The following is a 14,643-nucleotide window of genomic DNA, read 5'->3' on the forward strand; positions in this document are numbered from 1 at the left end:
CTCCCACACCACCCTGGCTTTCTCTAGAATTCTTTCTGCACAGTAATTATGGCACTTGCCCCTAAGTCCATGTTCACTGCCTCCTCCACACCTGTGTGAGTATATATGGAAAGGGCCTGGGTACTGGGAGAGCAGAACTCAGTGTTCCAAATTCACTTTTAAATTACTTCATGGGAGGCAGAGAGAGAAGGACAGAGAAAGCTCAATCCACTAATTCCCTCTCCAAATGTCTACAACAGCTGGGCATGGCTGGGGCTGACTCCAGGAACCAGGAAAGCACTTCAAGGCTCCTATTATGCGACATGATCCCCAAAAATGAATGTCACCACCTGTACCTCACAGGATCTGTATCAGCAAGATGCAGTCAAGAGCAAAGCAAATACTGACCCAGGTACTCACAAACAGGATGTGGTTATCTTTGCCACTAAGCTAAATATCTGTCTCTCACCTCTTCTGTTTCCTACAGCTTATACGGGGGAAAAATGAAATCAATATGTCAGAATATTGTCTTGAGATGGCTGATTCTTTTTGTATTCATCAGTTTGATCCTGACTTCGCATTTGGTTTAGGATTGGAGCTGAGAGTGTCATGTCCACCCTCCTGAAATCTCAATGGGGAGAATTGTGGGCAAGCAATTGCACCTCTGTATGAGTACTGGAGGCACTTATTCAATGGTCCTACAACCACTTTTATTCTTTTTCCTTTGTAAATGATTTATTTACTTACTTGAAAGAATAACACAGAGAGAGGGACACACACACACACACACACTGCGTTAGCTCAGATGGCCACAATGGCCAGAGCTGGGCCAGGCTGAAAGCAGGAATCAGGCGCTCTTTCAGGTTTCCCATGGGAGTGGTAGGTGCCCAGCACCCTGGGCCACCTGCTCTTCTCAGGCTGTTAGCATGGAGCTGAATCAGTAGTGGGAGCATCCAAGAAGCAGAGAGACGGACAGAAAGATACAAACAGAAACAGTCCACTCTACAAAAGCTTGTAACAGCTGGGGTTTGGCTGAGGTAAAGTCAGGAGCCAGAAATTCAATTCAGGCCTTCCACGGGGGTGGCAAGGGCACAGTTATATATATATATATATATATATATATATATATATATATATATATATATATATATATATATATATATATATATTTAAAGATTTATTTTTATTGGAAAGTCAGATATACAGAGAGGAGAGCTTTTGTCCAATGATTCACTCACCAAGCGACTGCAATGGCTGGAGCTGCACCAATCCAAAGCCAAGAGCCAGGAACTTCTTCCAGGTCTCCCGCATGGGTGCAGGTCCCAAGGCTTTGGACCATCTTTGACTGCTTTCCCAGACCACAAGCAGGGAGCTGGATGGGAAGCGGGGCTGCTGGAATTAGAACCGGCGCCCATATGGGACCCCAGAGCATGTGAGGCAAGGACTTTAGCTGCTAGGCTACCATGCTGGGCCCACACAATTATATTTCAAGATATATACATTCACTAAATATTATCCATTGTTGATCTGAAATTCAAATTTCACTAAGTATCCTGTATTTATCTGGCAGTTACAACATAAACTCATGACATCTACTTGTAGGAATGGGAATACTGAAAAATTGGCCCCTGCAGTGCCAGCATCACATATGGGCACCAATTTGAGTTCCAATTCTGATCCAGTCCTTGATTAACATGCCTAGAAAGGCAGCAGAAGATGACAAAAGTCCTTGATCCATTGCCATCCAAGTGCAAGAGCCTAAGAAACGTCTCGCTTCTGGCTTCAACCTTGCCCTACCCTGGTTGTTGCAGCCATTTGGGAAGATTTCTTATCTCTCTCTCTCAGTAAATCTGCTGTTCAAATAAATGGATAAAACAAATATTTAAAAAAAGGCTTGAGGGCTCAAGTGCGGTAGCCCAGTGGCTAAAGTCCTCGCCTTGAACGTGCTGGTATCCCATATGGGCACCGGTTCCATTCCTGGCAGCTCTGCTTCCCATCTCTGCTTTCCCTGCTTGTGGCCTGGGAAAGCAGTCGAGGATGGTCCAAAGCCTTGGGACCCTACACCTGCGTGGGAGACCCAGAAGAGGCCCCTGGCTTCATATTGGCTTGGCTCCGGCCATTGTGGCCACTTGGGGAATGAATCAATGGATGGAAGCTCTTCTTCTCTGTCTCTCCTCCTCTCTGTATATCTGACTTTCCAATTAAAAAATTGAAAAAAAAAAGGACTTAGGTGGTCTCATGAAATTCATTAAAAATTTTTTGACTTAATATATATAATCACAAAACCTAGGATGTAACAGGAGTTTAATAATGATAACAGCTAATAATGAGTGAAATTAATGTTCTCTGGGAGCTTCTAGATAACCTGTGAGTAGATATTTTATTGTGGCCATCTCTCCTTCCATGTCATAGTTCATAGATAAGAAAGTGCTAACATCCTTACCTTGCATACATGAGGATCCCATATGGTTACCGGTTTGTGTTCCAGCTGCCCCATTTCCCATCCAGCTCCCAGCCTATGGTCTGGGAAAGCAGTAGAGAATGGCCCACCTTTGGGACCCCGCAGCCATGCGGGAGACTGGAAGGAAGTTCCTGGCTCTTGGCTTCAGACTGGTTTAGCTCTGGCTATTGTGGCCATTTGGGGAGTGAATCAGAAAATGGAAGATCTTTCTCTCTGTCTCTCCTCCTCTCTGTTAATCTGCCTTTCCAGTAAAAATAAATTTAAAAAAAGAAAGAAAGAAAGAAAGAAAGAAAACAGGACCATTAATCCACCAATGGATACTAACCAAGGAATAGTTGATTTTACTATTTATTTATTTTTAAAGGTTATTATTATTTTTTTAATTGCAAAGTCAGATATATGGAGAGTAGGAGAGACAGAGAGGAAGATCTTTTGTCCGACGGTTCACTCCCCAAGTGACAACAATGGCTGGAGCTGAGCGGATCTGAGGCCAAGAGCCAGGAATTTCTTCCAGGTCTTCCATGCGGATGCAGGATCTCAAAGCTTTGGGCCGTCCTTAACTGCTTTCCCAGGCCACAAGCAGGGAGCTGGATGAGAAATTGGGCTGCCGGGATTAAAACCAGCGCCTATATGGGATCCTGGCACGTTCAAGGCTAGGCCTTTGGCTGCTAAGCCACTGTGCCAGGCCCCGGGATAGTATTTTTTAAATATCTAAACATTTATATAGAAACTTTTTATTGAGATTGCACATTTCCTCAATATTTACATGCTCAGAATTTTTTATATTAATAACATTTTCATTTTAAAATTTAAAAAAACTCCAAGTTATTATATTTACTTTCAAATAGAAGTTCAAGACCATCGTCATGTTGTCAAGGTAAATTGGGGTGTTTGCAAATGCTCCAGTTTCTTATCTGCCTGGTCTTTTAGCTTCATGAAACTGTTCTGTTAGAAGCTACCACCAGTATTTCAATGGTGTCCTTCTTGCCAGTATTCTTCCTTTCAGCTCATCTTTGTTATACGAGCAATGTAACCTTTCTAAAACAGAAGTTTTATTATGTCAATGCCTCACTCAAAAACACCAAATAAAAACTAATGGAAAAGATGTTGGGAAAGTCAGATCAGTGTGGCTCTTGATAAGAGAATTTTAAGTGGGACATTTTGGGGGAGGGAATTAACACACTAAGAGATACTGTTTTACTCAGAGGATGCTACCAGCAGTGGCAGATGAACTAGAGATGGGGCGGACAGGTCAGGGCGATAGGCTGTTACAGGGATCAGGTGAACTGTGCTGAAGGAAAAAGTCTTGTAAAGTCTGAGCCTGCCAAAGAAATACTATCTTGCTGCAGCGTTCACAGTTTTAATTAGTAGACTCCCCAGTTTGGACACAGGTATTGGGTTTAACATACATATAAAATTAGTTTAATTTAAGGCAAAAATTCTAAATATGCAAGAATAACCACCAAAAATACAACAGTTTAAGTAGCAAACTTCAAATAAAACCTATCCATTTTGACTATCTCTCAACAAGAAAGCAGAGTGGAACTCTTTCAATTCATTTATAATTGTCAAAACAAGGGGCAGGCTCCATGGAGACGTCTAGAAATAAGCAATGAAATTTCGTCTGTATTAAGTAACGTCCTTATGGTCTTTCCTGTGGTGAAAGTGTGAACTTTCGCACAGACCCGGGAAGGCCATGAGATCAGGTAACAATGCAGGTCTATCTTTGCTGTAACAATGCAGTTGACTGGGGCCCCGGAGCTCACCAGCTCTCACATTCTAGCCCCGGTTTCGCATCAGTAGATGAAGGCAGCCCATTGGGCAGTCTGGCTGCCGTGCATCCTGGGAGTCGTAGTTTCCGGCTCTTTGCTTCAGACTACACGCTCCGCGGAGCCGCTGGGGGACGGTTGCCGGGGATTACTAGCAAGCGCCAAGTATGGCGGCGGCGCGCGTCGACGCGACTTTGCCTACCGGAGAGGGTAAGACGATGCTCACTCCAGAGTTCCGCAGCTCACTCCCTCCAGTTGACTTACATAGTTGCCTGGTGGAAAGGAGAAGTCGGGGTTTCGAGGTGCAGTTTTGGACCAATTCTTTTGATGGGGAGCTGTGGTCGTCGTGGGGCCGCGCTGCCTTCTGGGAGTTGTGGTTCTCGGGTGCGGTCCAGTTCGGCGTGGTTGCAGCCAGGATTGAGCTAGCAACTACAGATCCCAGGGGCCTTCGCGTGGTCCCGCGCCTCCACTCCCGCGCTGCGAAGGCTGGCTGGGCGGTGGGTTTCGAGCCACTGTCACGGTTCTTGGGCAATTACTTTGAGTTCTGGGTGTGCAAGTGAAATTTGTACGTTTTCTCTCTTTCGCTTCATACAACCCCCCTTCCCCTAGGATCCTAGAACGTTCAGGAAATCTTTCCTGGAATACCACTCCGTATACTGACTTAGCACCCTTCTTTTGAAGTAACCGGTTGCCGTGATGAGGTCTGGGGGCGACTTAGGTCCCACAGTTTGCTGTCCTTTTTCTTCAGAAGCGGTCTTGGGATCGGGTTTGGTGGCCGCCCAGCAGAGCGTGGGTGTGGGGGCTCCTGAGGCTGGGAGATCCCACTCTGGGGGCGCTGGACGTGAGCTTTTGTTTTGGTTACGGCTCGGATGCTGGGCAGCAGCGTCCCAGTCGGGAGCAGGGCCAGTGGGTGAGGCCAGTGACGACAGTGTGGACCAGGAACTCCTTGTCCAGGAGCTGTAGATTGTAGGGAGCGGAGTTGGTCGGTGGTTCTACGAGATTTGACGACCCTTGGAATTCTCTGCAGAGCTTGTGTGCATTTCTGGGACAGTACAGCTTTCATCCAGTTCTTTGAGGAGCTTATGATCTCTCACGTTGTGAGAGCCATTACACAGTGGAAAATAGTCTCACCTAATTCTTTTCCCAAGTAGTCCTATTCCAGGCATAAATTTGAAATTGGCTGGTTCTCTGGCCCCGCCCCCTCCAATAGCTGCTTCTTAAGCTGCACCTTCTAGCCCAGCAAGCCAATTTAACTACGATAAGAGTAGGTAACATTTATGGAGACTTCTGAGTTCATTTGGAAGAACACGTTTTACAGAGTGGAAAGTGAGCCCCAAATAGATCATTGACTTGTCTAAGAAGCTGCAGTAGTTAATTAACAGTTCTGGGATTTATTTATTTTTTGAATGCTCCCTCCACATCCCACCATGTACAGATTTTATTGTTAATAGCACAAAGGTTCTGAGGGGACTAAATGACCTGTCCAAAGCCATACAGTGGTTTCAGTGTTGTTGGGAGTGGAAGTCAAGATTTCTTAGTCTCTGGAAAAAGTTTAGCTTTATGGTGGCTGATCTTGGAAGGTTCCAGAAATTGGGTAGGGTGTGACTGGGACTGAATGTTATATACTGAAGTGCCAAGACTGGGGATGTGTCCTGTTCATATGGTTTCTTTTAAGCTTCATACCAATCTTGTGAGATAGGTGCATTTTTCTGTTTTACAGGCAAATTAATTATATGGTAACTTTCAAAATAGTGTAGATACTTTTGATATTCTCATGGAAAGTTTAGTTTCATTTTAAAAACGCTGATATTGCCTAACTACAAATTACAGAAGTCGTATTTGTTTTATTTGTGTTTTCTAACAAAGTCCCTTCTGTTTTTAAGGATCAGTGGTCAATTGGTCAGGGCAAGGATTACAGAAATTAGGTCCAAATTTACCCTGTGAAGCTGACATTCACACCTTGATTCTGGATAAAAATCAGATTATTAAATTGGAAAATCTGGAGAAATGCAAACGATTAATACAGGTGGGTATTGCTATTTGGGAATTAGTTCTACAGGACCAATTTGTTGTTCAACAAAGTAAAACCAAATAACCTGACAAGAACTCAGCAGTCCTTGAGAGTAGTAAATGTTGCTTTAAATTTTTATAAGATAGCTTCTCCTGTGGTTGAAGGCATATGTGTTACGTTAAGGGCAGAATAGGAAAAGAGCATTGATTAAGAAAGAAAACATTTTATATTAGCAAAATGTTGTATTATGAAGATAACCTTTTATATCATGGGAATAAAGAATTGATTCATTTATTCATCTGAAATGTTTCTTGGGTCCCTCTTTTATGTCTTGTTCTAGCTTTTGACTGAGAAATAGGATTCCAGTGTTTTAATCTCTTAAAGATTTATTCCTTTGAGAGAGTTAAAGGGAGAGAGAAAGAGAAATCTCTCATCCATTGGTTCACTCCCCAGATGGCTGCAAAGGTCAGGGCTTGGCCAGGCCAAAGCCAGGAGCCAGGAATTTTGGGGGGTCTCCACATGGGTGGCATGAGCCCAAACACTTGAGCCATCTTCTGCTTTTCTCAGGTCATTAGTGTGGAACTGAATAGGAAATGGAAGCAGCTGCGACTTGAACTGGTGCTGCATTCACAGGCAGTGGCTTAATGAGCTATGCCACAATACTGGCCTTGAGTTCCATTCTCGTGGAGTTAAATTTTCTCACGCTGTTGATGTGTTAAAAATATCTTTAGTAACTGGGCGAGACTTGCTCACTGAGCTTTATCCAACATGTTCCATGCATATGAAGACTTTAAAAAACTTCATGAAATATATTATGAAAGAACTATTCACGGATTTCAAATTTGTTTTGCAGCAGGATCATCTCATCTTTAGTTTCCATGACCTTTTGAAATATCCCCATAACTGTGAGAAGTAAAATTGAGCTTGTGTATTCAGGAATGGTTGACCTTCTAAACAAACCTTTTTTTTTTTTAAGCTTCCATAATGTAAAAGTCATATATATTTTGTTCTTTTGAATAACCGTTTTTCCTTTCCACAGTTGTCAGTGGCTAATAATCGGCTTGTACGGATGATGGGTGTGGCTAAACTGACCCAACTTCGTGTTTTAAATTTGCCTCATAATAGCATTGGCTATGTGGAAGGGCTGAAGGAACTAGTACATTTGGAATGGCTGAATTTGGCAGGAAATAATCTCAAGGTGAGCGGTTTTGTTAATTAGGTTTTAAAATGCGTGAATATCTAGACTATAGGCCATCAGAAAGCTTTCTGGTTCTGGTTTCCCTTCCCCAATCACTTCTCCCAGCTCCCTCATCTTTTCTTCCTTCCTTCCTTCCCTTCAGTCTGCCTTTTTATTTTTTTTAACTACTGCTGCCCCGGGTTCTGGGCCATATTCTGGGATGGAACTGAAAAAAAAAAAAAAAAAAAGAAAGAAAAGATACATATATAAAAATAGAAGTGAGAGTATCCATCCCATTCCCCAGAAATAATCTGTTAGCAAATTAAAAACACAGCATTTGGAAACACATAATGGTTTAATATCCTTTTGATTGTGCATGAAGAATATATATTACAAAACATAGATGAACTAATAGAATCGTTAGGAGGGAGTCTATTGTGTTGAATTAAGTTTTAAGTAAATTTTAATAGTGTAATGAATAATATACTGTTATGAAAGTTAAGGAGCTCTGTATTTAGTTTGATTCGCTACTTAGTACTTTTCTGTATCTCTGTCTTATTTTTTAATAGGCTGGGTGAAGGGGCTAGATTAAAGTGTATTAACTGCTGCTTTTTATTGGACAGTTTATGTGACTACTAAACACCTTGTCCATATTAAAACATACAATCTCGTGACAGACTAAAGGTATATATATGCTGATTACAGAGATGACAGAATCACAGAAAAGTTGGATAACTTATCTAAGATCTCATAACCAGGAAGTTGCAGAGGTTGGATGTAAATCTGGGTGGTTTGGCTTCACTCTTGTATACTGTGTTCTGTACCAGCTGTCATAGGTTATTACTGAGGTTTCTTCAACCTGCAGCATCTAGGATATTATGAACCAGTTAGTAGGCTCTAGTTTTAGAAAACGAAGGTGGAAGCAATGTGACAGCGATTTGTAAGTTCTGTTAGTACTGTCTGCTCTTTTGTTGCTAAACTCTGCTGCTTGAAGGGAGATAGGGGATTTTCTTCAGCTGCCAGGATTAGGGAATTTCTTTTTTTTTTTTTTAAAGATTTATTTATTTTATTACAAAGTCAGATATACAGAGAGGAGAGACAGAGAGGAAGATCTCCCGTCCGATGATTCACTCCCCAAGTGAGCCGCAACGGCCGATGCACGCCGATCCGATGCCGGGAACCAGGAACGTCTTCCAGGTCTCCCACGCAGGTGCAGGGTCCCAAAGCTTTGGGCCGTCCTCGACTGCTTTCCCAGGCCACAAGCAGGGAGCTGGATGGGAAGTGGAGCTGCTGGGATAAGAACCGGCGCCCATACGGCATCACGGGGCGTTCAAGGCGAGGACTTTAGCCACTAGGCCACGCCGCCGGGCCAGGGAATTTCATTTTTTTACTTTATCTGCACTTATTGACGTACTTTTCTTGCGGTAGGCCATGGAGCCCATCAATAGCTGCACAGCTCTACAGCATCTCGATTTATCCGATAACAACATACCCCAGATAGGTGACCTATCTAAATTGGTGTCCCTGAAGGTAAGCACATTTTCTATGTCATTTCTGAAATTTTACACCAAGATACCAACAGAAAGTGAATGATTATCCTAAGCTTATGTGCAGCTTGTGAAAAGCATATTCTTTCATTATCCTGAGAATGCTATTAGAATATTGGAAATTAGTGTGGAACTTACTTTTATTCAAGAACTGGTGTATTTTGTGTGAAGCTGTTTACTATAGTTATGCCAGTGTGCTTTTTTTTGTTGTTGCTGCTTTAACACAGTACTTGAAATTACATCATTTATAAAGAAGAATTTATTTGGTTCTTGGTTCTAGACACTGGGCAGGCCGAAAGCAAGGCCTCAGCATCCGCACAGCTTTTTGACATATCGTGAGATGGTGGACAAGCAGGGATGCTGGCTCCAGTCTTGTTCCTCTCCTTGTAAAGTCACTGACGCTGTCGTGCTGTTACGCCCTCTTGACCTAATCCAGTTGTAATTACCTCCCGTAACATGTGACCCTGGGGATCAGATTCCTAACTTATGAACTTTTAGGGAACACAAACGTTTGCAGGTTAATTCTTTTTTTTTTTTTTAAGATTTATTTTTATTACAAAGTCGGATATACAGAGAGGAGAGACAGAGAGGAAGATCTTTCGTCTGATAATTCACTTCCCAAGTGACCACAATGGCCAGTACTGCGCCAATCCGATGCCGGGAGCCCGGATCCTCCTCCAGGTCTCCCACACAGGTGCAGAGTCCCAAAGCTTTGGGCCGTCCTCGACTGCTTTCCCAGGCCACAAGCAGGGAGCTGGATGGGAAGCAGAGCTGCCGGGATTAGAACCGGCGCCCATATGGGATCCCGGGGTGTTCAAGACGAGGACTTTAGCCTCTAGGCCACAGCGCTGGGCCCAGATTAATTCTTTTTTGCCATTCTCTGAGCATGATTGAACTGCCTTCATGCTTAATTCATCACTGCTAGTAGATTTAGTTATGCAGTATATAACATGGTGATGAGGCTTAGCATAATCATTCCTGAGCTTGAATCTGTGGTTTTTTAATCTAAAGATTTATTTATTTTTATTGGAAAGGCAGATATACACAGAGAAGAGGAGAGACAGAGAGAAAGATCTTCTGTCCAATGGTTCACTCCCCAAGTGGGCGCAATGACTGGAGCAGAGCCAGTCTGAAGCCAGGAGCCAGGAGCTTCTTCCGGATCTCCCACCCGGGTGCAGGGTCCCAAAGCTTTGGGCCGTCCTCGAGTGCTTTCACAGGCCACAAGCAGGGAACTGGATGGGAAGCAGGACAGCCGGCGTTAGAACCAGCGCTCATATGGGATCCAGACACATTCAAGCAAGGACTTTAACCACTATGCTATCAAGCCGGGCCCTGTGTTGTTTTTTTTTTTAAGATTTATTTTTATTGGAAAGATATACAGAGAGGAAGAGAGACAGAGAAGATCTTCCATCTGATGAGTCAATCCCCAAGTGGTGGCAAAGGCTGGGCTGAGCTGATCTGAAGCTAGGAGCTTCTCTCCGGGTCTCCTGCATGGGTACACGATCCCAAGGCCTTGTGCTGTCCTTGACTGCTTTCCCAGGTCACAAGCAGGGAGCTGGATGGGAAGCAGGGCCGCCAGATTAGAACCGGCACCCATTTGGGATACTGGCGTACAAGGCGAGGACTTTAGCCACTAGGCTACAGTGCCAGGTCTGAATCTGTTTTTGCCTTTTTGCTTGTTAATTAATTTTTATTGGAATGTCAGATATAGAAAGAGGAGGAGAGACAGGAAGATCTTTTGTTTGATGCATCACTCCCCAAGTAGCCGCAACGGCTAGGGCTGAGCTGATTTGAAGCCAGGAGCCAGGAACTTCCTCCAGGTCTCCCACACGGGTGCAGGGTCCCAAGGCTTTGGGCTGTCCTCGACTGCTTTCCCAGGCCACAAGCAGGGAGCTGGATGGGAAGCAGGGCTGCCAAGCTTAAAACCGGCGCCCATATGGGATCCCGGCGTGTTCAAGGCGAGGACTTTAGCTGCTAGGCCACCTCGCCGGGCCCCAGGAGCTTCTTCTGGCTCTCCCACATGGGTGCAGGGTCCCAAGACTTTGAGTCATGTTCCACTGCTTTCCCAGGCCACTAGCAGGGAGCTGGGTGGAAAGCAGGGCTGCCGGAACATGAACCAGTGCATATATGGGAACTCAGCGTGCCAGGCAAGGACTTTAGTTACATTGTTCCGAGCACTGAATCTGTTTTTATTATTATTATTATTATTATTATTATTATTATTATTATTATTTATGTTTATTTTACTTAAAAGTCTCAGGGCGAGAATTTTTCATGTGCTGATTAACTCCCTAGATATAGCAGTCACTGCTGGGCCAGGCCAAAAACAGGAACTAGGAACCCGATCTGGGTCTCAAATGGATGGCAGAAACCCAATTATGTGAGCCGTCACCTGCTGCTTCCCATGGTGAGTGTTAAGGAGCTAGAGTCTGGGCCCGGCGCCGTAGCCTAGAGGTTAAAGTCCTCACCTTGCAAATGCTGGGATTGCATATTGGTGCTGGTTCGTGTCCTGGTTGTTGTGGAAACCTGTGGAGTAAACCAACGGATGGAAGATCCTTTTTTCTATCTTTCCTTCTCTCTGTAAAATCTGACTTTCTAATGAAAATAAATAACACTTAGAAAAAGAAGAAGAAGCTAGAATCAGGCCCGGCAGCGTGACCTAGCGGCTAAAGTCCTTGCTTTGAATGTGCCGGAATCCCATGTGGGCGCCGGTCCTAATCCCAGCAAGCTCCACTTCCCATGCAACTCCCTGCCTGTGGCCTGGGAAAGCAGTTGAGGACGGCCCAATGCTTTGGGACCTTGCACCCACATGGGAGACCTGGAGGAAGTTCCTGGTTCCTGGTTCTGGATCAGCACAGTACCGGCTGTTGTGGTCACTTGGGGAGTGAATCATTGGACGGAAGATCTTCCTTTCTGTTTCTCCCCCTCTGTGTATATCTGACTTTGTAATAAATATAAATAAATCTTAAAAAAAAAAAAAGAAGAAGCTAGAATCAGAAGTAGAGCAAGGACTTGAATTTAGGAATTCAGATGTGGGATACTGAAGTCCTAAGTGGTACCTTAACCACTGTGCCTAACACCTTTCCTTTCCATATGTTTTTTGGACCTTGAAGATTGTACTTGTATAATAATAATAATTAGTTATCAAAAGTATTTTAATTTAAAAATAAACATGTAGTATATAACACTTTGTATAGAAGAGAGTGTGTTGGACCTAGCGCAGTAGCCTAGTGGCTAAAGTCCTGTCCTTGCAAGTGCTGGTATCCCCTATGGGCACCAGTTCGTGTCCTGGCAGTTCCACTCTCCATCCAGCTCCCTGCTTGTGGCCTGGGAAAGCAGTCGAGGACGGCCCAAAGCCTTGAGACCCTGCATCTGCATGGGAGACCTGGAGGAAGTTCCTGGCTCCTGGCTTCTGATCGGCACAGCACTGGCCATTGAGGCCGCTTGGGGAGTGAGCCATTGGAGAGAAGATCTTCCTCTCTGTCTCTCCTCCTCTCTGTATATCTGATTTTATAATAAAATTAAGAGAAATCTTAAAAAAAAGAGAGAGTGTTATATTGTAAGTAATAGTTGGAATTGCAGCTTCAAAAAACACACATGAGCCCTTTCCTTTTTTTCATCTGATATTATCATTAGATGACCTCAGTGAGCCCCAAAGCAGCATTTCAGATCTGTTTTCCCCAGGTCTTTAGCAGCAATCATTTTTAGCAACAATTATTCTAAACAATAACAACAGTTATTTTAAAGAATGCCACCAGATGCTGTCCTGATGGTTGCTAAAAGAATTCAAATGAACCAGAGGGCTATTAAAGGCATGATCATCTCATCAGAATTCTGGGTGTTCAGAGTCTTGAGTTTACTCTTGGTTATTGCTGACTTAATGTTAATTAACTTCATCTGCAACGATTACATTCTGCTTTGCTCTGGATTTTAGTTCCTAAGAGAATATAATTGCATGTTATGGTTGTGGGTATTTTTTGGAAAATTTACATGCTTGTTTCATGACTTATTTATAAAAGATTTTTTTTTTTTGAAGTCAGAATTATAGGAATGGAGAGAGATTCCATGTTTGATTCATGCTCCAGACAGCAGCAGTTACCAGAGCTAGAGTTGGTTGAATCCTGGAGCCCATAACAACTTCTTCTTTTTTTTTTAAAGATTTATTCATTTTACTACAGCCAGATATACACAGAGGAGGAAAGACAGAGAGGAAGATCTTCCGTCCGATGACTCACTCCCCAAGTGAGCCGCAACAGGCCGGTGCGCGCAAATCCGAAGCCGGGAACCTGGAACCTCTTCCGGGTCTCCCACACGGGTGCAGTGTCCCAATGCATTGGGCCGTCCTCAACTGCTTTCCCAGGCCACAAGCAGGGAGCTGGATGGGAAGTGGAGCTGCTGGGATTAGAACCGGTGCCCATATGGGATCCCGGGGCATTCAAGGCGAGGACTTTAGCCGCTAGGCCACGCCGCCGGGCCCAACTTCTTCTTTTTTAAAAATAATTTTACTTAATTGATTAGGGTACAAAGGGTCAAGGGCTACAGGAAAGTGGGTAAGATCATTTTTCCACACTAATATCATCATTTTTCCCCTATATCTGGTGAGAGGGGGAAAACAAAACGAGATGCTCCACCCAGCCTCCCACCCATCCCAGGTCCCCGATGTGAGGCATGCTCCGAGGGTCCTGCTCGAGCAGTTTTGATTAGTTCAACAGTTCTGAATTGCTGCCAATCTCGCTGTTCTAATTGTGATGAAATCTATTCAGAATCCACTGGCTGACATAGTCTCCTCATAGTTGGTGTTCTGAGATTAGCAGTTCAGTTGGAGGGATCTCCAAAGAAACTTCATCTGAGGTGATCTCATACCTGATTCTTATGTGTGCTTGCCAGTACAGGTCTGTCACCCCAATTAGCTTATGTACATGCTGGTTGTTTCAGTTGCTGGTTCTGTTTCCAGCCCTGTTTTCCACGTGGATCGATGGGGGTTGTAGTCCAGCCTGATCTTACCCACTTCATACTCAGCCCTCATGCAAACCAGTGGGGGCTGCAGCCCAGTTGGGGCAACTCCCCATAACCCCCACCAGGCCTGGCCCTTCCTTTGGTTCCCATGCATGCCAGTATGTACTGGAGACTTGTTCAGTCTGTCCCACATCCCATTTAGCTCTCGTACATGTCAATGGGCATTGAAGCCTAGTTCAACCCAACCAACCTACTATCCAGCCCACACACCTACTGGCAGGTGCCTTTCTGGCTAGCCACCCTTGCCTCTGTCCTGGTTTTTGTGCTGTCCAGTGGGAGTGGTTACCCACTACAGAGGTGCCCACTATCTCCCTACTAGGCTACTTCCACTCCCAGATCATGCACTTTCCGGGTGGTTCTGTAGTTTAACTTGACAGATTAAGCTCCCAGTGCCAGCTTCTGCCAGCTGATGCTGCGGCAAAGCCCAACCAACCCTTACCCACTCTAATTTTTGTTTGCACCAGTCAGAACAGTCACAAGATGGCCCTTCCCTGATCTAGCATACATGAGGCCCACAGGTATTGTAGCCCTGCCTGATCTGGTTTGCCCCCATACCAACTCATGCTGTCCAGTGAGAGTGGTTGTCCAACAGGGGAGCCCACATTCCCTCATTCGGCTTTGCCTCCTCCCCCCACCCCCTGCCGGTTCTCACGTGTGCTATTTGGGCACTGCAACCGCATCTG

General features: G+C 44.5%; 1 protein-coding gene across 2 annotated transcripts in view; it reads left to right on the forward strand.

Moving 5' to 3' along the window:
* Positions 1-4,089: 4,089 nt before the first annotated feature.
* CEP97 (centrosomal protein 97) overlaps positions 4,090-14,643 on the forward strand; it is a 33,096-nt gene continuing 22,542 nt past the window's right edge. The window contains exons 1-4 of one of the 2 annotated variants that reach the window (XM_058661819.1): positions 4,090-4,757; positions 6,093-6,235; positions 7,260-7,418; positions 8,826-8,927. In XM_058661819.1, the coding sequence (XP_058517802.1) occupies positions 7,290-7,418; positions 8,826-8,927 (231 nt within the window). In that variant the 5' untranslated portion in view covers positions 4,090-4,757; positions 6,093-6,235; positions 7,260-7,289. The remainder of the gene's footprint in view (positions 4,758-6,092; positions 6,236-7,259; positions 7,419-8,825; positions 8,928-14,643) is intronic. The other variant, XM_058661818.1, reaches the window with a different exon arrangement.

Source organism: Ochotona princeps, chromosome 3 (assembly GCF_030435755.1).
Source record: "Ochotona princeps isolate mOchPri1 chromosome 3, mOchPri1.hap1, whole genome shotgun sequence".
Lineage (NCBI taxonomy): Eukaryota > Metazoa > Chordata > Mammalia > Lagomorpha > Ochotonidae > Ochotona > Ochotona princeps.